General features: G+C 49.2%; 1 protein-coding gene across 4 annotated transcripts in view; it reads right to left on the reverse strand.

Annotated features, from left to right (window-relative positions):
• Positions 1-1,681: 1,681 nt before the first annotated feature.
• FLOT2 (flotillin 2) overlaps positions 1,682-24,866 on the reverse strand; it is a 32,619-nt gene continuing 9,434 nt past the window's right edge. Inside the window, exons 2-11 of one of the 4 annotated variants that reach the window (XM_055002077.1) lie at positions 23,461-23,542; positions 11,373-11,463; positions 8,423-8,546; positions 7,782-7,900; positions 6,230-6,343; positions 6,027-6,146; positions 5,302-5,516; positions 4,400-4,583; positions 4,149-4,298; positions 1,682-3,722 (exon numbers count right to left, since the gene is read on the reverse strand). In XM_055002077.1, coding sequence (XP_054858052.1) covers positions 3,684-3,722; positions 4,149-4,298; positions 4,400-4,583; positions 5,302-5,516; positions 6,027-6,146; positions 6,230-6,343; positions 7,782-7,900; positions 8,423-8,546; positions 11,373-11,463; positions 23,461-23,542 — 1,238 coding nt within the window. In that variant the 3' untranslated portion in view covers positions 1,682-3,683. Of the gene's footprint in view, positions 3,723-4,148; positions 4,299-4,399; positions 4,584-5,301; positions 5,517-6,026; positions 6,147-6,229; positions 6,344-7,781; positions 7,901-8,422; positions 8,547-8,694; positions 9,485-11,372; positions 11,464-20,444; positions 20,536-23,460; positions 23,543-24,866 lie in introns of those variants that run through there. The other 3 variants (XM_055002078.1, XM_055002079.1, XM_055002076.1) reach the window with 3 other exon arrangements.

Consider the following 24,866-nt stretch of genomic DNA (forward strand, 5'->3'; position numbering starts at 1 on the left):
GTAGGCACAACTCTTTATTTCCAGGACCACAGACAGATCCCCTTGCTAAATGTGTCCTTTCAAGTGCAATTTGCAACATCTTTTGATTCCTAAGGCCATCAATGCATGTCAGCTTCTCCGATCTCCACACCAGATTCCATGTTCTTAAAGTTATAAATCGGGCTACGTATCTATGCACTTCCATGGAGAAGTGCTCAGCCTAACCTGCCTTGCAGAGTTGTTGTGGGGATAAATGGCGAGAACAATGTAAACTGCTTCGGGAGGACCACTGGGGAGAAAGGTGGGGTATAAATGAAATTAAAAAAATAAAAATATACACCTGCCAAGTTGAATACAGAGACCAAACCCTTTTGGCTTTCAAAGGGAAGCATCAGGAATTGTACCTGGAAACAATTGTTTTTTGGGGAGGCTGTGGAATATCCCAGCAATAAAACACGAGGAAAAAAGGGTCTCTCAAGTCACACATCTGTGGCCAAATTCGGTGACTGAGAAAGCATCTCGCTTCAGATGGCTCTGCTGCACCATGCCTCCAGGAGAGAAGCCTGGTCCAGGTGCAGCTCTGTAGATACAAGTTCTCCTTTCTCTGCCTGCAAACCAGGAGGAGCCACACCCAGGCTTATCTTGAGCCCCACAGTTGCATCTGGGTCTCCAAGCGGTCTCCTCCCTCTCACAAACAAACAGTTCCAGCCTGTATCTGCTTCAAGCTAGAGCCGCACCTCATCATAATTATAGTACTCACGTTGAAAATACAGGAGAGCAGCAAGACCCACAACCCACAACCCCCGGGTGCCTGTTGGTCCAACCCCGCCCAGACTGATTCCTGCAGGATGCCCCTGCCATCCCCAGCCCCTGGCCCACCACTCCTGTATAGAGCCCAGCCTGTGCCCTTTTGCCCTATTCTGGGAGAAAAGCACCAGACAACCTACTATCCTTTATGTGCCCATACAGACTTCTTTCATGTCATGCCCCCTCCCCATTTTTTTTCTGGAGCTAAATGGATCTGTCTTCTTGAAGTTGGTCTTTGCATGCTTCACCTTCCAAGTTCCCCTTGGGGACTCTGTCCAGGGAGCAGCAACATTCAAACAAGCTCTCCTTCCTCTCCTCCTCCAGTTAGTCTACAGCCGTCTCAATCTTTAGTGCTAAATGTCAACAGCGGCCCCCCCCCAAGAACTATTGTACAAATTATTCATGGCCAAAGTCTCAGCTAGGGTTCATTAAAGGAAGGCAGGGCATGTCCAATGGGCTGCTAAAGGTTCAAGTCCACCCCATCCTCATCCCCTGACTTTGGGACAGCAATGGGGGGACGGGGACGGGACTAGTTTACATATCTCAAGCCTTTTCAAAAATGATTACGGTGGACTTCCCCGTAGTGAAGAGGTAAAGGGAAGTCTGGCAATAGAGACCAAGACAGGCCTTGGTCACATGGGAAAGAGCAGAAGACTGGAGGCTCCTGGGCCTCTCACAGCACACAAGCCACTCTGGCGCACTCCAGGAAGAAGAGCAGGCCGCTCTCTCCTCATGCTCTAGTCCTAGCCCAAGAAAGGAATCTGCAAGAGCAGCGATGTAGCCCACAGACCCTGGTTGGGGTAGTCAGCTTTTCCACCTCCTGCAGTTAAGCACCCACCCACCACACATGCAGCCTCCCCTTCTGGGATCAGCAGCAAAGACCAGAGGCAGCACAGCAAGGTCACCACAATTTTATTGTACATTGTTTCACACTTGGATAAACAACAGGTCCCTGGTGACCCATGGCACAGGCTGTCATGCACCATGTACATGCAGAGATATGTATGGCGGCCGTGGCAGGAGAACAATTGGGGGGAGAGGTAGAGGAAGAGGAGATGCAGGACTTGGCCCGAGAGGAGGGCAGACATCTCCCTCTCAGGCACCAGGTTTAATGCTACCCCTTTGAGCATGGAATGAAGGGGGGGGGGCTTCAGCCAAGCCCTCCAATGTCCCCGCAAACCCCTCAAGGAAAGTCACAGCTAATAATTCCTCCCCCACCCCACCAAAAGACCCTTCCACACAAGTGCCATAGAACTTTGCATGCCACCATTCTCCCCCCTTTGACCTTCACATTATTCATGGAGGGGGGACCAAGGACACTCCAAAAGCAGCCTGAGAAGGTGAACAGAATCCAATATATAACGCAGGACAACGTCCTTAGGATCCCATGCGCCACAAAGGGGTCGCAAGCAACTTTGGACAAAGCATGCATTTGCATGGCCGTGTTTAACAGGGGAAGAGGCACCGTGGGAGCTGCCTGGACCTCCTGGGGGAATCAGCACCCCTTCCCCCAGGTAAAAATCCTAGATGGCTCCACTGAACCACTTTTATATCTGAGGCAGATACAAGTGGCATGGAGGTGCTCAGCACAGAATAGGGGGGGAAAGGTCTACACCCCATGGCACAGAGCAGCAGGAAGGAAAAGATGGTTGCTTGTGGCAACTAGGCCAGGCACAGAGGAGGGGAGAGAAAAAACAGCCGCCTTCAACCTGGGCTGGCTCAGGCCGCTTAGCTTGGCTGCTGCCGTTTCCCACTCTGCCACCCTTCACACATGCTCATGCGTTAGCATGCCTTTAATGAAAGCAGGTATTCAGGGGCCAGGAGAACATGTGGGGAAACTCTCAGCTTAGGCAGGACCAAGACAGTAAGACTAGCCCTGGCAGTGGCCACCTCTTGTGCTGGCTCAGAGACACTTAAGCTGAGGATAGGAAAAGAGCTGGCTCCAGCACATGGACTGAACAGAGCCGGGGTGGGGTGGGGGGAGTTGCATCTTCAGCTCGTTGGTAGCACAGGGAAGCAGAATGCAGAAACACCAAGAGCCTCTGAGGAGTTTTCAGCTTCTGCCGTGGTGACATTGCAGATTAGACAATGTGGTAAGAACTTAGCATCAAAAAGGAGGCACAATCTGTATACTGATTAAACACCAAACATCAGGGAAGTAATACAAGTGTGTGTGTACACGTGGGGAGTGCAAGTGCAGATACAGAACGTGGCCTTGATTCAACTGAGCTCTTTGATCCCCACAGGTCATTTGGTGGGAGGCGCCACAAGGCTTACGAACAGGCTTACTGAGGCTGTGGCTACATACAGCAGCCTTCAAGGCTCAACTGGGTCCAACCCTGTCACCTCTCCTTCAGAGAACCAATGTCTGGACAGCACAGGACATTTGGCCTGATATGGCTCAAAAAGACCCAGCATACAGGTGGCACCTCTTTGCCTCTTCTCCCCTTCCTTAGAGGGGTGGCAGCAGCTGAGGCAAAATTATCTCAAACGTGTCCTTCACCACCAAGAGTGGAAGGCAACAACCCCAAATAGCGGATCCCATTTCTCTGTTCCAGGGGAGCTGTTCCAGTCCTTTCCATTTTGGGTCCATCCGTGCCCCAACAGCAGCAGCTGGGGGGGCAGTGGTTGGTCAAGGCACAGACTTTGTGAGACAGCAGACAAGAGAGGGGTTTGGCTAGCATGACACAGAACAGGAATTTTACAGAAGAGAAGCCTCTCTTTGAAATGAAGGACCAGTGGACCTGCTCCACTCTGGTCCTAAAAGGTATAAGGCACCCGAGCAAAGCCCCCACTATCTCCACTGATGAAAAGAGGAGGAGCCCCCCAATGTTCAAGGCAGTTGTTGGGGAGTGCATAAACGGGGTGAGGGGTGCTCTTCACCGACTCGCCTCATCTCAGGCCTGGGCTCCGGTTGCTTTCTGGATTAGGGGGATCTATGGGGGAGAAAAAAAGCAGCAGAATGCTGTTATTAAATGACACTTTGACAACAGGCTGTATAGGCAAAAACTCACTCATTTTTACCCTTAAAGATTACAGGTGCTTAGGAGTGTGTGGGGGAGGGGGGGAGGAAAGGTCTCCAGCCCCGGCCTAGCTTGATGTGCCTATTCTACAAAGGGTCACAACATCATCCTTGCAGCACGAGGACTGGTCTTGCCGACACTGCTGGCAAAAGCACCAACCTCTAGGCAAGCCATGCATCCCCAGACATATCAGCCACAATATCGGGTACCACAGCTGGACATTTCTAAATGCTCTGGGGTCCTAGGATCAGGATAATGGTCATGCATTCTAGAGAGCTGTTGCTGCCCACCCACCCCAGGACTGGTGAGCAGGCTAAGATTCTCCCCTGCACCCCTCACCTTGGATAGGTCCACCCCAGTGAGGGCGTGTACAGATGCAGGAATCTCAGCCAGCAATCGGGTCACATCTGATGTCAGTTTGTTGTTGTCCCCGCTGAGAATCACAATTTCATCTACTTTGGCCAATGGGGCAGATACCTTGGCAGCAATCTGAGGGCAAGACAGCAACTTATCAAGGCACAAGCCCCACAGAGAAACCCAGGAGAGCAGCCCCTGCTCCCCACCCCCACCAGACTTGCTCCAACTCTCACCTGGGGCAGCGCATCAAGCACCAAGGCCAACTTGGCTGCCTCCCCATACTGCTGGTAGGCCTCCGCCTTGAGCTTCATCTTCTCAGCCTCTGCTTTGCCGATGGCCTCGATGACAGAAGCCTCAGCCTCTCCAATTTTGCGGATCTTCTCAGCTTCGGCCTGAGCAATCAAGACTTGCTTCACCCTTTGAAGAAAAGGGAAACAGGCTCTCAGAAAGATCCTAGCAGTGAAAAAGTCCAACCCACCACCCTCAACAGGAACAGCACCATGTTAATGTAGCATCTGATGGAAAATTTCTGAGAGCACACTCCATTTTGTGTCTTTGCATCCCTTCATAGACCAAGGCATGGATTACTGCATGGAGCACTTCAAACTATGGTCAGAAATTACAGGGTGCTCTTTCAAGTCACTCTGACTTTCATACTTATTTACAGGTTTGTGCTTGTTTTTTGGGCATTAGCAACAATGGAAAGATGGCAGGGGGTGTGGGGCCTGTGACAACTGGAAGACTGACACATTCACTGTGGCAGAAGCTTTCAGGGGACACAGCCCTCTTCAGCAGATGCAACTAAATAAATACATTTTTTAAGTCCAAAGACGGTGGTGATGAAGCTGGGTAAACGATCAAGACAACTAGAGCCTGACACATAATAGAGGAAGTCAGGAGCCAGAGCGAAACAATCCCAGTGACGAAGTGAGAAGGGAACCACAAGGCTGAGGGTACATCTGGGAAAGCAGACCTCCACAAATCAAGCAGAGACTCAAGCCAGTCAGCCAAGCCACAGACTGCTACAGGTAAATGCCCATCATTGCTTTCCACCACCACCCCACACTCATTGCAGCAGTTTCTGATGCCCAAGAGGGAACGGGAATCTTCTCCCTCGCCAGATGGCAACACCCACTTCTCTCCTTCTGCAATCTCCTGCATGCGGTGTGCCTCAGCCTCTGCTGGCCTTCTGACGGTGCCAATGAGCTCCTTGTCCATACGAATGATCTCTTTCTCCTCAACATCAATCTGCTTTCGGCGCTGCACAACCTCAATCTCTATTTCCTCTTGGCGGATCTTTTGCTGCTCTTTTGCTCCTTGCAGTTCATATGCTAGCTGAGCTTCCGCTGTCTGCAGAAAGGAGGGGAGGAGGGAGAGGGGAAGTCACAACTTTTGGGCAAAAAGGGCTCTACATCCTCAGCCCCCTTACTAGTCACTCGGAATTTGCATAGCTGAGTTACGGAAGAGCCAAATATTTCCCACAACCCTTCCTACTTCACAACCCTGTATGAACTCTCCCCCCTTTTCATCACTCTCCTTCATCCCCCACTGCCCACTTTCTTCACTTTCTTTCCTCATTCTGCATTCTTCCCCTCACCAGAATGCAACCCCTTTGATACTTAAGCAAAATCTTTCCCAGCCAAAAAATAATGATGCCACCTTCCCCACATACACACCGCATTTCAGGTCCTCTCACTTGCTAACAACGCTCCCCGCCCCCGAGTAGCCAGAACATTCAAAAGATCATGACCAGGGCCTAAACATGCCAGACCAAGGTACCGGAAACACTGTGATGCAAGAGTACTCCTGCCAGCCCACACTCGTACTGAAGCTCAGTCCCCAGTGAATAAGGCCACACACCTTGACGTTAATCTCTTGGCTGAAAGCAGCTTTCTGCATTTCGAAGGCACGCTTGGAGTCAGCCACCTTTGTGTCCGCCATAAACTTGACATCCAGTGTTTCCTTTTTGCACTCGGCTTCCTGCCGGAGCAAATGGAGAGGCTCAGTTCAACTCAGCAACCAGTACAAGATTAGAGCACCAGAGGGGCCTCCAGCACACCTACCCGGATGCCAGCATCACGCTCAGCTTCAGCCACTCCAATATCTGCATCTCGCTGCACAGCTGCCGTCTGGGTCTTCCCCAGGGAACTCAGGTAGCTGACTTTGTCATAGACATCCTGCAAGGAGAGTGCAGGGAGTCACTTTTAGGGCATTAGGTGATCCAGGAAGTGAAAACAGTCCATGCATGCCAAGTTTCAGCTAGGCGTTCTCCGAATCACAACTTAGAACCCTTTAGAAACAGGGTCTTTCAGATAGTGGCACCTATGCTTTGGACCACCACCACCACACAGCCACCACCCCAGCCTGCACAGTTCGTAGAAAATTAGCAAAAGCATTATTTGGAAGGATTCTTACCTCCACTGCACAATGGGTTCATTCAAAAATGTGTTAGTACTACTGTAAGTGGCATTCAAGAGCTATGTGGGTGGAGGGGTGGGGTAATTGCATTGGTAAAAGGATAGGGACAGTACTACTGTGCATTTTCTGTTGCTGTAGTTAGGGTCCTACTGGGTGGTTTCTGCATTGTTTAATATGTCAGGTATGGAATTGCTTATGCTGTTTCAGCTCTCTTACCGATTTCTGCTTGCTTTCAAATCTCTACAAATGTGTATTTGCATACTCTATGGTATTGTTTATTGAATGTCCTTGCTGTTGATTGTATTGACTTATGCTGTGCCATCTGCCTTGAGTCTCAGTGAGACTATAAATAACAAATAAAAAGAAGGCACACAAGGACCAGATGGAAGCCAGGGCATGTAGGAAAGCAATGGAGGGTCCTCTATGGTCTCATTTGCCTGGCAGCATCTGCTCCCTTCCCCTATTGCCTTTAACATCAGGAACAGCCTGTTCTAAGGCTGCTTCCACATGGTTTTACACCAGTTTTGTGTCGAAGTTGCAGTGGATTATTTGGAAGCATTCACAACATGTCATCCCTCATGATGCACCTTCCATGTTTTCCTCTGCTTTGATGTGATCTTGCCTAAACCTGCTTCAGTACCTTTGCAGTCACAGTGCGATTGCATGCGGCATAGACAGGTAGCTGCTTATTTTTGTAGGCCCCACCCACAGCAGCACTATTTTCCTTGTCCCATGGCTGCCGTTCCCCACCCCCACATGCCACCAGAAAGCTTTAAAAAAAAATTCGATATTATGATGTAGCTTAAAACTATAGGGGCAATGGAAAATGATTGCCATTTTGATACAGCTTGAGATAACTCTGCAATGCTCTTTCCAGCAAAAGAATGTAGTCAATTGCATTGGTCAAAAAAAAATTCTAATAAAAGTCGTGTCATATTTCTGTGAGATTCTGCAAGCTGCAACATCTCTTTATTATGCACTACCCCTCCCCAATCTGGAGAGCTTGAAAGCTTGCTTGTTTTATGTGATTTAGGTAGGTCCTAATAAAAAACTATTGCACACATTTTTTGGAATGTTTCTTTCAAAACTGCCCTACTTTTCTGCTGCCTATATAACTAGTAACAATGGCTTTAGCACTCACAGGCCATTTTTGCCTAACTAGGACAGATGATATTCCCAGTGTGGCCCTGCCTGTACCTTGATAGTAAAGCTCAGGATTTCAATGCCCATCCGGCCCACGTCTGGGGCTGCCACCTCCCGCACCAACTTGGCAAACTGATCCCTGTCCTGGTAGATCTGCTCAACTGTCAAGGTCCCTGCAGAAGGGAAACAAAGGCAAAGGGTGGTTGGCATGTCCAAAAGGAAACTTCTGGAGATTAGTAAGTCCTGAGGCCTTTGGGAAAGAGAGAGGTGGGATGCCAGACAGAAGATCAACAGGTTTGCTTCTATAGCAGAGCATCACGTGGTCCAGCAATGCGAAGGCACTGCTCTTTAGACATTCTGTATCCTGAGTAAGTCCTGCAAGTTAAGAAAACTTGCCTATATTTGCAGATGTTCATTTCTGCTTCTGTGAGCCAAGGAACTATGCAGAACTTGGCTAGATGGAAGCCCTGTTGAGTCCATCAACACTGCAGCAGGTGTAGCTCATGCAGGTTTAAGTTTCTCTGCCGCTTCAATGGGTGGTGTGGCGGGTGAAGACCAAAAGTGTGTCTTGCTACAACCAAGGACTGAAACTTGCTTTCTCTGCTTTGGCCAAGGCTGCTTCAAGAGGGGGAAGGTCTATCTACAGGGTCCAAGGAGACACATTCCCATCAAGGGATCCCGCTACTCCCTCACACCTAAGATGGAGCGCAGATGCCCCTCCAGCGTCTGGAGGACCACGTTCTTAATATCATGGACATTCTTTCCCAGGAACTGTTCACAAGCCACTGCAAGAAGCTCCTTTTCAGTCATTATTTTCACCTGTGGACAAAAATGTAGAAGTTCCAGTGAGAAAAGGGACAGCTCAATAGGAGATGCTATTATCCATGACAGAAGCAGAGTACGTGCCACCTCTGGGCACGGGTTTTGCAAGCCACCCAACTCTCAGGAACAGTTCCAGCCTGCTTACACTCTCTGTTCTTCTGCCATAGCAAGAAAAGTCACCGGGGGACGATCTGGATGTATCCGAGGCAGACCCGTTTCTGACAAACATCCAAATCAATGCAGAAGAGCAAAAGAACAGAAAGTCACACAGGGAAAGACAGCTCCCATCAACCCAAGTCACACACAACAGGGATTTGGGGGACAGGATCCTGTCCCAGACACCCCCATGAACTGAGCACATATAGGCAGAGAACACTGATCCTTCATTTTGCTGAGAGGCAGTTTCCGGGGCAGGACAATGTAAAATGGAAATCCACCTACTGACACATGGAACAGGTTCTTGGGCTCTCCCCAGCCAGCCACATTTCAAATCCATCCAAGCGCACAAGTCATTTCACTTATAACTGACTGTTCTCATCTCTCTCAAACACAGACCAACAGCCCACATCTTGTGCTTTCCCATGTTTCCCCTTGCCAGAGCAATTAGGAGATGGAGTAGCTGGCATGGAACAGAAGAGCCTCCACCAAGCCCAGCTCCATTTCCACTGATTAAGCAGCTGGGGATGCAAAGGCTGCTTAGCATCAGCAGAAGAGAGAGCTGCTTCTTCCAAGCAGTGTCGGCCCAGCTGGTCCTGGACCCACAAGACACAGGAAGAACAAGAGGGGCTTGGGGGGTGTCACTGAGCAGTAGAAATGGTCTCTGGGGAAAGGCTACTCCTGTTCTTCTCAGGTCCCACGCCCCAATCTTGGAGCTGCCAGAGTTCAGCCTTTACAGTAAAGTCATCTTTCAAAAATATTAAAGAGTCCAGTAGCACCTTTAAGACTAACCAACTTTATTGTAGCATAAGCTTTCAAGAACCACAGCTCTCGAAAGCTTATGCTACAATAAAGTTGGTTAGTCTTAAAGGTGCTACTGGACTCTTTACTATTTTGCTACTACAGGCTACACAAAAAGACTACGCCTTCAGTTAATCTCCTGAACAACCCTGAAGCAAAAAACTGGATGGAACAGTCACCTTTGCAGACTCTCCTTGGATACAATCCACAAGGAACTTTTCCTGAACAAACCCTGCTGAAACTCATGGGCTGTGTTTCCAGCCTTTAGACACTTGTCTGCAGGAAAAATTCTAAACAGCATAGAGTTAAATAATGCGATGACGTATTTAGAGCTAAGAAGAAGTATTCGCACAACCCCCCAAATGCACATTGGCGCCACCTCATGCCCGACTGGTCCATGATTGAGGTGAGCAATTAAGACAAACTCTGCTCCTTCAGCTGGCACTGGAAAACCTCCTGTGTCTGGATTCCCCTCTGATCATTAAACAAATGAGAGGTCAGTTAGCAATTTATTAACCCACATACCAGAACTTGCAACAAAACTGGTAAAAATACAGGCTTGCCTGGCTGGCACCAGCCAGTGAAATTACCTCCACAGAAGTTTGAGCAGGATGAAATTTATTTATATTACCCTGCCCTTCCTCCAAGGAGCTCGTGGCAAGGGACATCAATCTCTCTGCTTCCATTTTATCATCACAAAAACCTTGTAAGGTAGGCTTGCCCCAAGTCACCCAGCAAATTTAATGCAGAGCAGAGACTGGGACCTAGGTCTCCCAAAACCTAGCTCAATGCTCTTACCTCTGCTCTGCACTGGATATAAGAATTGACCCATTCTGTCAAAGCGGCACAAGTGATTAATGCAGATATGCAAGAGGCTAAGAAAACTGGTGTGCTTATTTGGCAAGACTGTGTTAATGTCTCTTCTCTTTAAGAAGCTCTCCTCTGAAACTAACCTTTTAAATAAAAAGCCTCATTAAACCCTTGGTGGGGGGGCACATAGGAAGTTATCATGAAACAGAAATGGTCATTTCACATACCTGGAATTTCAGTTCAGAGTTGGGAAAGCCATCCATCCACTCACCAGCTCCCCTACACACCTAACCATGCAACACCCAGACCCCAAAAAGAGAGCAGGTGCCCCAGAACAGCTGCTGATTACTTGAACATATCCTGTTGAAGCGAAATAGGACTTTTTGTTTGTTTGTGTGGACTAGAGATCAGTCAAATCTAGACCACTTGGTCAACCCAATTGCCAACCCAGCTTCTGCAAACATTTCACGGAGAAAACAGCAGATATGATTATGAGACTTGCCAGCAACTCTCTCACTCTGAAGAGCGGCAGCAGCAATGGCTGGCACACCACTCCAAAGAGGCCTTTTCAGTCAAGTAACTTGCTCATCACCATTTTAGAGCAAAGTGGCTCCCACTGCAATCATGACTTTATATGAATACTAAAAGCCACACTACTGAACTCATTTGACAGCCAAAGTGCGCTCAAGACAAAAAAAGCTGTGTACAAATCAAAGCAGAGATGCAGATCGTTGTGTTGGAGTGGTGCTGGGTCTGGCTGTTAATAAGGTCAAAGTAGCAACAGCACCCTCTGCTGCCCAGGCAGGAGAGAAGCAACAACCTAGCAATGAAAAAGGGGGATGTGCCCTGCTTCTCTCCCAACACAGGTATTTGGTGTTATGTGAATCCAGGGTGGGATGCAGATTTTTAAAAAGCAGCTTTTTTGAACAAGGACAGTGTTTCTAGAGCAGCCAATGCCTTTCCCCTGGGCTAAGCAGCCTCCGGGGAGGGAGGAGAGGCCAGGAAGAAGGGTTAGAGGCATGCATTCCTGAAAGGAGGCATTTGGAGTTACTGTACCTGGGCCACACCTGTGACAGTTAAAGCTACCCCCTCCGCCGTCTCTACGTCCTCGCACCTGGGCTGTAACGTCATTATCTCTAGGGAAATCCTGCCAAAAAACGTAAAACATTGGCACGTTTCCAGGTAAAGGCTCAGCTCTTCCCCTTGGCTGAGGACCACCTGCTGCACATACTCCAGGTAATGCAGATACATTGCTTCTGCCAGTTGATCAAACATACAAAAATAAATGCTGGGTTGTTTTTGAAGCCACATGGATCGGGATCACAAAGTGCCATCAGTTAATTTCAGGATCTCAGAACTGGAAGGTTCATCATGAGGTCTTGCCTGATTTGCAGGCTTCAGAAGTACAGCCCTGACTGAGAGATAATCAGAGGTCACGTGCCATAAGCTTAGAGATGTAAAAGTCTGGCGAAAAGCCAGGAAAAAAAATCCATACACGCAAACCTGAACTTGGTGCTAGAAAAAAACCTATGAAATATTTTTACTTTGGGGATGAGCGAAATACTTTGCAAGACAAGGGTTACTCACTCAAAACGTGTTGTACCTCTTTTATGTAATGAAGAATCATGTGTATACTGTAGCCATGTGTAATGTTTTCAAGAACATGTTTGTTTAAACTGACTAATTTTGTCCACATTTACTATGTTGCACATATACACTATCAGAGGTCATTGTCAAAGCTTTTTGATAATCAAACGAGACTTTCTGTCCTAATAATTCAAAAGGTTTAGTAAGCGAAATAAAATGTGTTTCTCATTTTAAATATCTCTGACAAGAAGAACTAACGTGCATGTGTTATAGTTGCACAGGATGCAGCAGTCTTTGTCTCCGATATTGGGTATATTCATGTTGCTTGTAAAAATCGAAAACATTTATACTTTTAATTTCAATAACTTGCTACATTCTATGTTGTTAACACAGGAAAATAAATTTAAAGTTTGATAAGGAAGTACAGTATCTCTCTCAATCCCCCTCCCCGATTTTTTTTTCTTAACAAAACATCGGGTGTATAACTTTTTTCCTGGCTTCATATTCTAGAAATTTTACACCTCTACACTAGTTTGACATTAGAAGAGATCTTTGACAAACACAGTTCTGTTTAAAAGCACCTGGCCTTATAGACATCTTGTGACTCTGAGCCTTAAGGGCAAGGAGAAGACATTTACTGCCGATGATGATGACAACCAAGGCTAGAGTACTGCTGCATAGTATGCGGGTGGTACCCTTGGGAACTGTTCACAAATCATTGTTGCTTCTGCCCATCTGCCCCCTGATAAGAGAAGGAAGCATACAGCACAATGCTACTGCTTATTTTTATCGATTGTCTGTTTATACTCAAACTACCCTTGTTACCTTTATATTTGTGTACTGTAATGATAACTTGAGATATGCCAATAAAGGCTTTGTTGTTGTTGTTGCTTATTTTTATCATTCACTGTCATTTTGCAAAAGTGCTCTACATTGTTTCCACAACAACTCCATGAGATAGGGTCACTATTCCTCCCCGCACTCCCTGGCCCATTTAACAGATGGCTTTGAATCTGCTTAAATTTAAAGCAAAAGTAACCGCTATGGCTTCCCCCGGAAAATACTAGCAGACTAAGGAGCGAGAAGCAAAGTCCCGCCCGGGAGAAAACAATTAACATGGGTAGTCAAATAATCCACAAAGTTATATAATTGTAAAAATTATACACTAACATAAAACAATTTTCAATGTATAGGCTGCAAAATTGTTTTATGTTAGTGTATAATTTTTACAATTATATAACTTTGTGGATTATTTGACTACCCATGTTAATTGTTTTCTCCCGGGCGGGACTTTGCTTCCCGCTCCTTAGTCTGCTAAATTTAAAGCAAGGCTGCCCAGATGCAAGTTTAACTTCTTAGGTGACACCAGAACACTTGTGATGTATCATTCCATGGAGGACCTGCTGATTTGATACAGGGCAAAACAGGGTTAACATACCTGTAACTTATGTTCATCGAGTTCTTCTGTGCTGACACACATGGGACTGCGCAGGCGCAGGCCAGCCGCCGGAGAATTTTCTAGAGCTTCCATGGCTCCGAAGGGGCCGTTTGTCGCGCGCCTCAGCGACCGTTTTCCCGCCCAAACGGTCACGTGATCCTCCAGCGACCAACGGCCCCTTCCCTCAGTTCTCCCTTGCCGCCGCTTGACCAACACACTTCAGCCGTAACACCTTAAAAACACCAATATCCGTTACAGCCATCACAATACCGTGCATTGGAGTTCACAGCGGGGTAGGAGGGAGGGTTGTGTGTCAGCACAGAAGAACTCGATGAACATAAGTTACAGGTATGTTAACCCTGTTTTCATCTTCGTTCTTCTGTGCCTCCACACATGGGAGTGTACCAAGCTTCACACAATAAGGAAGGCGGGGGTGAAGTCCAACACAATTTTATTAAGCAAACAAGATCAACAATAAATAGATATGCATATATACATCTATGTAAAAATACTGTGTAAGGACACATAAATATTCAATATTTACATATATACACACCCCCAGGTACATATATACACACTTTCACTCAAGGGTACCCAACAGGTACGCCAAGAAAGTCATTCCAAAACTCCCTCAGGAAAAAAGGGAGTGTAAGACAGCCTTGGCCACAGATACATCCTGCTCCGCATTGACATCAACGGCGTAATGCCTGACAAAGGTGTCTGCAGAGGACCATGTGGCTGCTTTACAAATGTTAACCAGGGGCACCCCCCTGAGGAGTGCCGAAGAGGATGCTTGGGACCGCGTGGAGTGGGCTCTGACATGAAGCGGGCAAGCCACCCCTGCTAGGGAATAGGCCTTGCCAATGGCCGTCACAATCCACCTAGACAGGGTCTGTGAGGAAGCCCTGTTACCCTTGTCCTTGGCCCCAAAACATACAAACAGGTGAGGACAGGTGCGGAATCCCTTCGTCCTATCCAGGTAATAGGCTAGGGCCCTCTTCAAGTCTAGGGTATGGAGGGCCTTTTCCCCCTTAGAGGAGGGTTGAGGAAAGAATGCAGGCAGTGAGATATCCTGCGAGAGGTGGAAGGCGGACACCACCTTAGGCAGGAACCCAAGGCAGGGACGCAGGACCACCTTGTTGGGGTGAAACACAAGAAAGGGAGGGTCAGACCTCAGTGCAGACAGCTCACTGACCCTTCTGGCCGATGTGACGGCCACCAAGAATGCTACCTTATAGGATAGCATATCCAAGGGGCATGTAGCCATCGGTTCAAATGGAGGCAACATGAGACGTGAGAGCACCAAGGACAGCGACCACTGAGGCACTGGCGCTGACACAGGTGGGTAAAGATTGTACATGCCCTTAAGGAACTGGCGGGATTGTGGGTGAGAAAACACCGTAGCACCCTCAACTCGGGTGTGAGCAGCTGATATCGCTGCCAGGTGGACCTTGAGGGAGGAAGCCTTCAAGCCCAGGCCACGCAAGTGGCACAAATACTCGAACACAACCCCCAAGGGACTGTTGTCAGGCACCACCCCTCTGGCAAGTGCCCAGAGCTCAAACCTGCGCCACTTGGCCGCATAAGCGCGCCTAGTGGATGGTCGACGAGCATTCAGGAGGACCCTCTGCACCTCGTCAGTAAAGCCTACCGGGGAGGAATGATCCGCCACGCCGTTAGGTGCAGCTTCCTGGGATCGTGGTGGACTAGGCTCCCGTTTAGGAGAAGGTCTTGCCGAGGGGGCAGACTCACATATGTCCGTTGGGACATTCGCAGGAGCTTCGGGAACCAAACCTGCCGTGGCCAGAAGGGGGCCACCAGGATGCAGTCCGTCCCGTCCTCCTCTATCTTGCACAGGACCCTGGGAATCAAGGGGAACGGAGGAAACATGTAGTGCAAGCCCTGCGTCCACGTAAACTGGAAGGCATCCCCAATAGAGAGGGGGTCGCTCCCTGCCCTGGAACAGAACGTGTGGGCCTTGGTGGTCGCCGCAGTGGCGAACACATCTATCACTGGATGACCCCACATCTGGAAGATCGGCCCAACGCACTCTACGTTCAGTTCCCACTCGTGTTCCAGTAAAGGGACCCTGCTGAGGGCATCTGCCCGGGCATTGTCCGACCCAGCCACGTGTATAGCACGGAGCGACACGCCGTTCTTGATAGCCCACTGCCAAGTGAGTGTGGCTTCCCGGCACAGGGCCATGGACACTGTGCCCCCCTGCTGATTCACGTAGTACATGGCAGTCGTGTTGTCCGTCTGCACCAAGACATGACGATTTCTCAGCAGTGCTGTAAGAGACACAAGTGCGAAACGAATGGCCCTTAGTTCAAGCACATTGATATGGAGGGTCTTTTCCCTGTCAGACCAGACATCTTGCACCGACACATCACCACAGTAAGCCCCCCATCCCAACAGAGAGGCATCAGTGGTAACCGTGATGTCATGGTGTTGATACCCGAAAGGGGTCCCTCTAAACAAGTTGTCGTCAGACAGCCACCAGTCCAAGGAGGAGAGGATGACCCTCGGGATAGAGAATTTGAGGGACGGAGGGTGCAATAGAGCATCATACCTCCGCACAAACCAGTTCTGTAGAGGGCGCATACGCAGCCTAGCGAAAGGCACCACAGAGGTGGCCGCTGCCATATGCCCTAGTAAGCACTGGATAGTGCGCACAGACTGGAACCGGTTCTTTTTAAACATGGACACTAGACCCCTTAGGGACCGAGCCCTCTCCAAGGGGAGCAGGGCCTTACCCTCCACAGAGTCTAAAAGTGCACCAATGTAGGACACCTTGCAGCTGGGCACCAGCTTGGATTTCTCCAAGTTCACCAGGAGCCCCAGGCGTTGGCAAGTGCTAAGTACCAAGCCAATGTCCTGCACCAGCCTAGACTCTGATTCAGCCACGATGAGCCAGTCATCGAGGTACGGAAAGATGGTACAGCCTTCTTCCCGTAGGAAGGAAACCACAGGGGCCACACATTTAGTGAACACTCGTGGGGCAGTGGACAGGCCAAAGGGGAGCACCTTATACCGGAAAACCCGTTGCCGGTAAACAAAGCTCAGGTACTTCCTGTGCTCCTTCCGTATGCCCACGTGAAAGTATGCGTCTTTTAAGTCAAGAACCGCAAACCAATCCCCCTGTTTCAGCAAGGCGATCACAGCCGCCAACGTTACCATTTTGAATTTGGTCACCTTGAGGAAGGCATTAAGGCCCCTCAGATCCAAGATGGGACGTAAGCCCCCATCCTTCTTAGGGACCAGGAAGAACCTAGAGAAGAATCCCTTTACAGAGTCCTCATAGGGCAATTCCTCCACAGCACCTTTGGCCAAGAGCGACACGATCTCCGCATCCAGCTCGGCCATAGTGTTATTGACAGCTGTCAGGGGTGAACTGCATCTAGGCAGCTCAACGAACTCCAGCCCGTATCCCAGTTCAACAATAGTTAAGACCCATGAGTCAGATGTTATTGACTCCCACTCAGAGAGGAGTGGACTAAGTCTGTCCGAAAAGTTCGGGGATACGGCTGGCGTGACCCGTCAGTACTGCCTCCCGGTGCCCTGCTGATCCTTCTGCTGGGCCGGTTGTTGTGCCGGACGAGGCTTGAAGGGCCGACGCCTCCTCTGCTGTTGTGCGGGAGGGTAAGGCCGCTGTTGGTAGGCAGGATACTGCTGGTAGCCTGGCCGCTGTTGATGGTATCTGCCTTGGTAATGGTAAGGACCAGATCGGGGAGCGTACCGTGACCTGGAGGAGGGCTTGTCCGCTGGAGCCAGGCCCAAAGACCGCGCCGTCTGCCGGTCCTCTTTCTTTTTCTTCAGGGTCTCGTCGGTCGCTTTGGAAAAGAGCGAGTCCCCCTCAAATGGCATGCTCTCCACTCTGGAACGCACCTCTTGGGACAGGGCCGTAGACCGCAACCAGGAGTGGCGCCTGAGGACCACCGCCGAAGCCATTCCTCTAGCAGCAGTGTCAGCAGCGTGGCTTCCAGCGTTCATCTGCTGCTTAGACAGCCTCACAGCCTCTGTCTGCAGCAGGGACACCACAGCCTTCTGCTCAGGAGGGAGGTCTCGCGTATAGGATGCCAACTTCTCCCAGAGGTACAGCTGGTACCCTGCCATGATGGTCTGATAGTTGGCAATCCTCAGACCTAGGGAAGAAACAATGTATTGGCGCCTGCCCATGGCATGCAGTTTCTTGCCCTCCTTATCAGCAGGTACCGAGGAGTGACCCGATCGCCTGGGGTTGAACTCCTCTGTGACCAAGGAGGAAGGTGGAGGGTGTTTCACCAGCGCCGGCCAGGTACCCTGCTTGATCTTATAGAGCTGCTCAATCCTCTTGGATGTTGGAGGTTGATCGCAGGGCACCTGCCACACCTTCTCCACGATTTCCTCAAGACCCTCGAGCATGGGGAAGCCAACATATGCCGGGTTGTCTCCATAAATGCGCTTGAGGAGCTTGTCCTTGGTCTGGGGAACCGCCGAGGAGATGTCCATCTCGAGAGCCTTGGCCATCCTCGCCATCTGGTCGGCGTAGATGCGGAGGTCCTCGAATGGCGAGTCCGCAGATGGTACAAGCTCTTCAGCTGGCGATGGTTCGGACCAGGACTCCGACTGGTAGCCAAAGCTCTCCACATCCTCCTCATCGGAACCGAGCTGGGATTCCGGAACCTGGTGCGGAGGGGGAGCCCACGTCGACCTCGATGTCGAAGGCCTCGGTTCCGACACGGAGAAACCTGCAGGTGCCCCTTCCCACTGGCAATGGTATGGCGAGGGGAGGTAGGAGGCCTGTCGATGTCGGGACGCGGTGGACCGGACCGATCGGACACTGTCCCCAGACCGACGTCGCTCACGACCGGCAGCTGGTGGAGACGGACGGGCAGGCGACGGACGGCTCCGACGAGGAGACGGGCTCGGTTCCAGCCTCGGCGACCGAAGAGCAGGCGATGTTCGGATCCGACGGCGCGGGCTCGGCTCCGGTCCCGAAGAGAATTCTGCAGGCACCGTCTCGAAGGCCATCGGATCCGGCACCGGCACGGAGATGTCCTCTGGCTCCGGGGAATCCAGATGAGGGGAAGGCGTGTGAGGAAGCACGATGACCTCTTCCTGGGGAGCGGGATGTGGCGACCGGTGATGTTTGGTCTTCTTCTTCTTCTTCGCCGGTTCCGAAGAAGACCTCGGAACCGACGCGCTCCTCGCCTTCGAAGGGGACCTCTGCCTCGATCTCTTAGATTTTACCGGAATCGACCCGGTCGTCGGTTCCGATCGGGGACTCGGTAGACGGATCCTCGGTTCCGATGTCGGTCTCGGATCCGACCTGGTGGAAGATGCGCTACGGGGCGGCCGCACCGGTCCCTGCGCTGGAGAGGCCGTTCTCGACGCCGAGGCACTCGGGGGACGCGGTTTCGACCCCGACCTCGCGGAGGCCACTGAGCCAGCTCCGGAATGCCGTTCGGCAGAGGGGCTAGGGCCGGCCTTGGAGGAGGGCAACGGGGCGCCTCCGGACATGACCTTCTGCCACAGGGAGGAGTTAAGACGGGCCTTGCGCTCCTGTCGGGCCTTGCTGGTGAAGCCCTGGCAAATCTTACAGGCCGTTACATTATGGGTCTCCCCCAAACAGAACAGGCACAGTTCATGGCCATCGGTCTTGGCCATTTTAGTGTGGCATTGGAGGCAATGCTTGAAGAGAGCCTTTGAGGCCATCTTCAGGGGCACGCAAAAGGAAGGTCAACAAACAGTCCGAGTCAAATTACCGAGTCCACAACAAAGTCCAAACGAGATCCGAAGAATAGTCGAGGTCACGAAGTCCGAAGTCAAAAGCCAAGCAATCAGTCAGAATAAAGCACGAAGCACAAAAGCACAGAGCAACGAAGCTCACGTTCTCTCCAAGCGGCGGCAAGAAGAGAACTGAGGGAAGGGGCCGTTGGTCGCTGGAGGATCACGTGACCGTTTGGGCGGGAAAACGGTCGCTGAGGCGCGCGACAAACGGCCCCTTCGGAGCCATGGAAGCTCTAGAAAATTCTCCGGCGGCTGGCCTGCGCCTGCGCAGTCCCATGTGTGGAGGCACAGAAGAACGAAGATGAACAACGTCTTTTAATAGGACTGGCCCTCGAGAGCACCTGTTTTACCTATCCCTACTGGCATCTCTAAAAGAAACAAAGATGCGTCTTGGAGGAGCTGCCTCCAGAACTTAACAGATACATATATGAGCATCTTCTTGTTTGGCCTGACTTACACTGCTAGGGATTAAACTGGAAGAGAGGAAGAGATTTTAAGCATAAGTTTTACGTTAATATAATTTGAATGAGATGTTTTGTACTGTAAGGACATTTACTGAAATGCCCTAACCCTCCGATGCAGCAGCACGGAGAAAAGTTCCATGGTATGAGGGTGGTACCCATGGGTACCTGCAGCATCCAAGCAGGACTTGTACATTCTGAGAACAAGGGGAAGGCATGGACTAGATGAACCTTGATTTTATCCAGCAAGGCTATGTAAATAAACAGATCTGAGCTTGGCAGAAGCATATGCACCTGGAGGCTTCCATTGTGGCATGAACTTTCATGAACAGATGATCACTGGATGGAGCAGACTCTAGCCTATGAAAGAGCATGCCACAAGAAGCTTAAAGGGCCACAGGACTTTGCTCTTTTCAAAAGTAGCACACAGTTGTCAGGATTTGCCCTACAGTTCACCTGCACCCACAGACAACTACCCTGAAATGTTACCTTGTGCGGCCTTCCCTCCCCCACCCCCCTGAGTGAATGCACATAATAGCCTTCCTGGTTTCTGTGTGACACTTGTGAAGCAGGCTGAAGTGGCAATTGGGAAAGAGCGGGTGCCAGCAACGTTCCCACAGGGTCCAGAAGGGGGATCCTGAATTTGGAGTAGCTCAGCATGCGTCATTCTACATTACCGTGGAGTGCAACAGCAGGTAGCAAGAGCCAAACAAGGGGGCAAAGGAGAGAAAGTGCAGGTGCCAAGAATGGCCCACTAGAGAAAAAGGAGAATGCTTAAGTCCTCTTGCTGCCACTGTTGCTGCTGTGTGGGACAGAAGGGAGAGAAGGAGAAGGTTAGAGACAACACATTAGAAGTGGGTGAATCATTACCTGTGCGACCCCCGTTACGTACAGTGGGACCCCCTCCGACGTCTCAATATTCTCACAGCGACAAAGGATGGTCATAACCTCCAAAGACAGTCTGAGCAGCAATAAACAAGGGTAGGACAGCAAACACACAAGGTGGTTACCAGAGAGTAGCAGAACCCAGTTGCCAAGGGGAAGACGGGACTTTTTGGGTTTCCAAGCCACTCTGGGGTCCAAGTGATGCATGATGGGTTTGAAAGAAGAACATCAACCCAGGGCTTCTAACCAGAACTGTACTGTCACATACGAATCTGCTCTGCTCTGGACGGACACCAGGGACAGAATGCTACTTTTGGCATTCCTTGCCCAAACATGTTCCCTAGGTGCCAACTCAATGACGCTTTCTGTACTAGGTTAAACTTATCTGGATTCCCCAAGATCTTGATGGAATGTAATATGCAAACTATTATACCATTTTTAGCTGCTATCATACTTGCCATTGTGTCTGTATCTGGCTTACTTGTTTTTTTAAATTTCATTTTTAGTCTGTTTTTCTATTTTATCCTGGTCTTGTTTTTTAACATTTGTATATAAGACTCCTTGAACGCCAATTGTCAGAATGGCAGAGTAGACGCCTTCCGGAAGCCCCAGTCAGCAAAGCCACGCCCCCTACTTCTGACTTCCCCAAGAACTGCCTGCTGCAAATTCGCACACTTCATTGCTGCACAAATCTGTGCTTGAAAATTGCACAGGGACCCTGAGGATGCTGAATCCTGTGTCTTCAAGGGCAAGCCCATGGAAGCATGGAATGCATCAACCCAGCCTCCTTGCACATCTGGCCTTGTCAAACCAACCCTGCTTCTATTTTCACAGAATTTACCAACTGTTTTCCCCCTGTTTGTAAACTCTACTTCTACATTCACTTCAAATTAAACAGCTCATACTGGAACACTAGAATTCCTTCTGTGAGCTCCCTGCCAAAATAAATGCTAATAGCAGAGACCGCTCCCCCACCAGCAAAACCCCTTTCCCATGCAACCAGGGCCAATGCATGCAAACAGGAAAGCATGCCCACCCAAAAAAGACTTACTCCAAGCTCCTTATTTGTAAAATGAGGACAACCACTTCACAGGGATGTTTTCAGTTCTAATGGGTTGTAAAGGAATTTATAGAGCTGGCAGCTGGTGTAACATAGCAGCTGAGTGTATGAAATCCCCAGTTCAAATCTTGCCTGTCACAGACTCACTAGGTGACCCTAAGTTAAGTTTCAATCCCAGCCTCACAACATTCTGTAAAACTGGGGGGAGGTGGGGGTGTTTCTGCAACCACCAGTAAACTAATTAGGACTTGGGGGGGTACCCAATGATGTTGATACTTTTCATCTTTATACACTTTGGTAAAAAAGCTGGGGGGGGGGGGAGTCAGCAACTCACACTTTTTCTTCTGTCCCCTTTGACTGCCATAAGAGGGTGTTAGGCTCACCCATACATGGCCAGAGCTTGGGGTGCACGAAAGACAGCTGGAAAAGTGAAGGGCTCATAGCACAGACCTGGAATGTGGAGCATGCATAAATATTGTAATTTCCATACTAGAGGAAGTCTGGTGGCAGTTCCATTGCTAAAGACCCGACTAGCCAAACTGATCCAGTTAGCCAAGCACCCATTCAACTACCTCCTCTCTTCTACAGTTCCAGAGCTGGCAGAGCAAGTGGCACACATCACAGGCAGCAGTGTGGCAACTGGGGGAGAAGCCTTCAACCCGCCCCTCCACAAGGAGGCCAGGGAGAGGCACCGGCCTCTGTTCTCCACTTCTCCTGCTGCAAACCCAGAGAGTCTCGTCTTTCTCCTTTCCTTGTTAGTGCATCAGGAGGTGGAGGTACCTCCCACAGGGGGGTCATGACATGCTGTGAATCACACAGGAACCCTGTAGTTACACACTGGGCTTTAGGATAGCAACAGCAGCAGCACCATCACGCAAATGAGTTAGTCAAAGGATGCAAAGGAGAAGACACATAGCAAGCAACAGTCTGTTATGGCAGAAGAAGAAAGAAGTGGGGACTGAAAGGATGACAGAGGAATTTATTCCACCTCTAGGAATCTGAGCAACCCAGATGCAGAAGGCTGCTATGCCTATGATCATTGCTGTCCCACAACTATTCTCCTCTCAGCATCATTTGCTGGTCACAAAGCATGCTGCCCCCATAATGGCTAATCAGAGAGCAGGGCTGCTCTCCTGTCGGATTGTGGGTAAAAATAACGAGTTAAAGAATCACGTGTGTTATTTCCTAGTACATTGTCTCCCATACCTCCAATAACAGAGGGATACTTGCCTTTAGAATTAAAACAGAAGGCACACACCTCTCTTTATTTCAAAAAGAGCTTTCCTTCTGAATAAGAAAGGAAAGTCCACCTCCCATTCTCTGCATTTCTGCATGAATCACTGTTCTATACATGTGTCCAATTTGCAGGCAGCCTCTTCTGAAGACCGGAATTATTTGCTCTGGAAGGGACTGAGCAATCTAAACATCCCAGCAGAGGTTGATCCAAAGGAGGTAAAGCCCGATCAGTGATACATGCAGAGATGCAGCAGGCAACTTCCTCCATAGTTTGGTCTGTGGACCCACAGGACTCTAATTCATTTCTTGTAGGACCCAGCTCAGGTCTCCCCACCCCTGCCTTTTGATATAGCTAAGCTACAAAGTTAAAACACATATGAAATTACAGTTCCTAGGATTCTCTTTATGGGGAGAAAGGGAAGAGAGAGTTAAGGCAGCTCTCAAACTAGTTCACACTGTACATATGTTAACCTCTAATTTGAAACCCTAAAAAGAATGCTACTGCATCAGTGTGAGTTGATGGAGAAAGGGGGAGAGGGCGTCTCTATTTCATTCCCCTGATGACTGATGGAGGTAGGGCACTGACTTTGACATCCTTGTCTCTGCAGCACTAGTAGCATTTCTGGCAGCCGGATCAGAATCAGAGCAACATCTTAGCCACCCAAAGATGAGATCACATGCACATCAAAGGGCTTCCCTTCTTACCTCTGTGTGTCGGAAATACACCACCAGGCCCAAGCCCAGCCTCCGTCGACATACTGCTTACGGTCAGAGCCACAGCATCCACCTGTGGAGCAAATAGAGGCAGCTGGTATGATAGCTCCTGAGTTCAGTTCTCCAGCTTCCTCACTCTCCCCAACAGAAAAACAAGATTTTAAGAGCAGGGAGGGCAAAATGTAGCAAAGACCCCCCCTTTTCTGTCCTGTGTGTTCTTCTACATGATGCAATAAATAAACGTTGCAGGTTGTGGGATGGAAAAACAATACCATATGGATAAACCAGAAAAACAAACATTCATTTAAACTGCCAAGTCAGACCAAGTCTTTGTAGCCCAGTACTGTATCCTCTGACTAGAAGTGGCAGTCCAAGGTCTCTCAGAGAAAGAAGGCCTTTCATTTGAGGTCCTGCTCAAAAACAAAAATTTGGCGATGCCAAGAAATGAACCTGGGATTTTCCATGGAGCCATTCATAATAATGCTCAGCTTTTAGGTTCTGCATTCCACTGTTCAAAGCACTTTGCCAAGTATTATTCTCCCCACAGAGAGAAATGGCAACTTGCCTTACAGAATTTTGAACCGGGGATGAAAACTCATTATGCAATCACAGGCAAGTTAACTCAGAATAAAGTCTCACTGAATCCCATAGGACTGGGATTCATGTGCACTCTCAAGTAAGAGTGCACAGCATTTACGTTACACTAGCTAAACACTGCATTAAAGAACTCCCTCCTTACTCATTAGTCTGGGTTTGGGCTGACCAATTCGGAAGCATAAGGACTGTCAGACGATAATGTTCAAGTAACTGATAGTGGGTGCAGAAGGAAGTAGCTCCTGACAAACCATGCACATTCCCACAGGAATGAGATCAACCTGGGACCTAGCATGGCTCTTCTTGCCTTCATAATACTTATCAAGGAGGAACACAGTAATGGCTAAAATATAGCAGAAAATTATCTAACAGCAGCCTGTGATGAGTTCTAAAAAGATCTCTGCAAATCACACTAGCAGATTAGCAGAAGGAAGCACAATGAAAGTGAGGGCTCTCTAGGCACTGTTTCAGGATATACTACCAAAAAAATGTATAAACACAACACAAACTGAAGGTTCTCTAGGATGTACTTTCAGGATGTATATTTCAAAAATGTACATGTAAAATTCCTTTGCAAGGACCAAAGCTAGCATAATTGACTTTGCCTTAAAAAAATCAAATAAAGTTCTGGACCAAGATAATCCAAACTCCGTAACTAAAATTATGTATATTATTAGCTTATTTTGTGATGGTGTCAGCTTTTGCTGGTCACAAGAGGAGACAGGAGATTTGCAAGACATTACAACACACGTCTATGCAGCCACACTCCAATTGCCCTTAATTTGTTGCCTTCTGAGTCACAA

The sequence above is a fragment of the Eublepharis macularius genome, chromosome 17 (assembly GCF_028583425.1).
Source record: "Eublepharis macularius isolate TG4126 chromosome 17, MPM_Emac_v1.0, whole genome shotgun sequence".
Taxonomy (NCBI): Eukaryota; Metazoa; Chordata; class Lepidosauria; order Squamata; family Eublepharidae; genus Eublepharis; species Eublepharis macularius.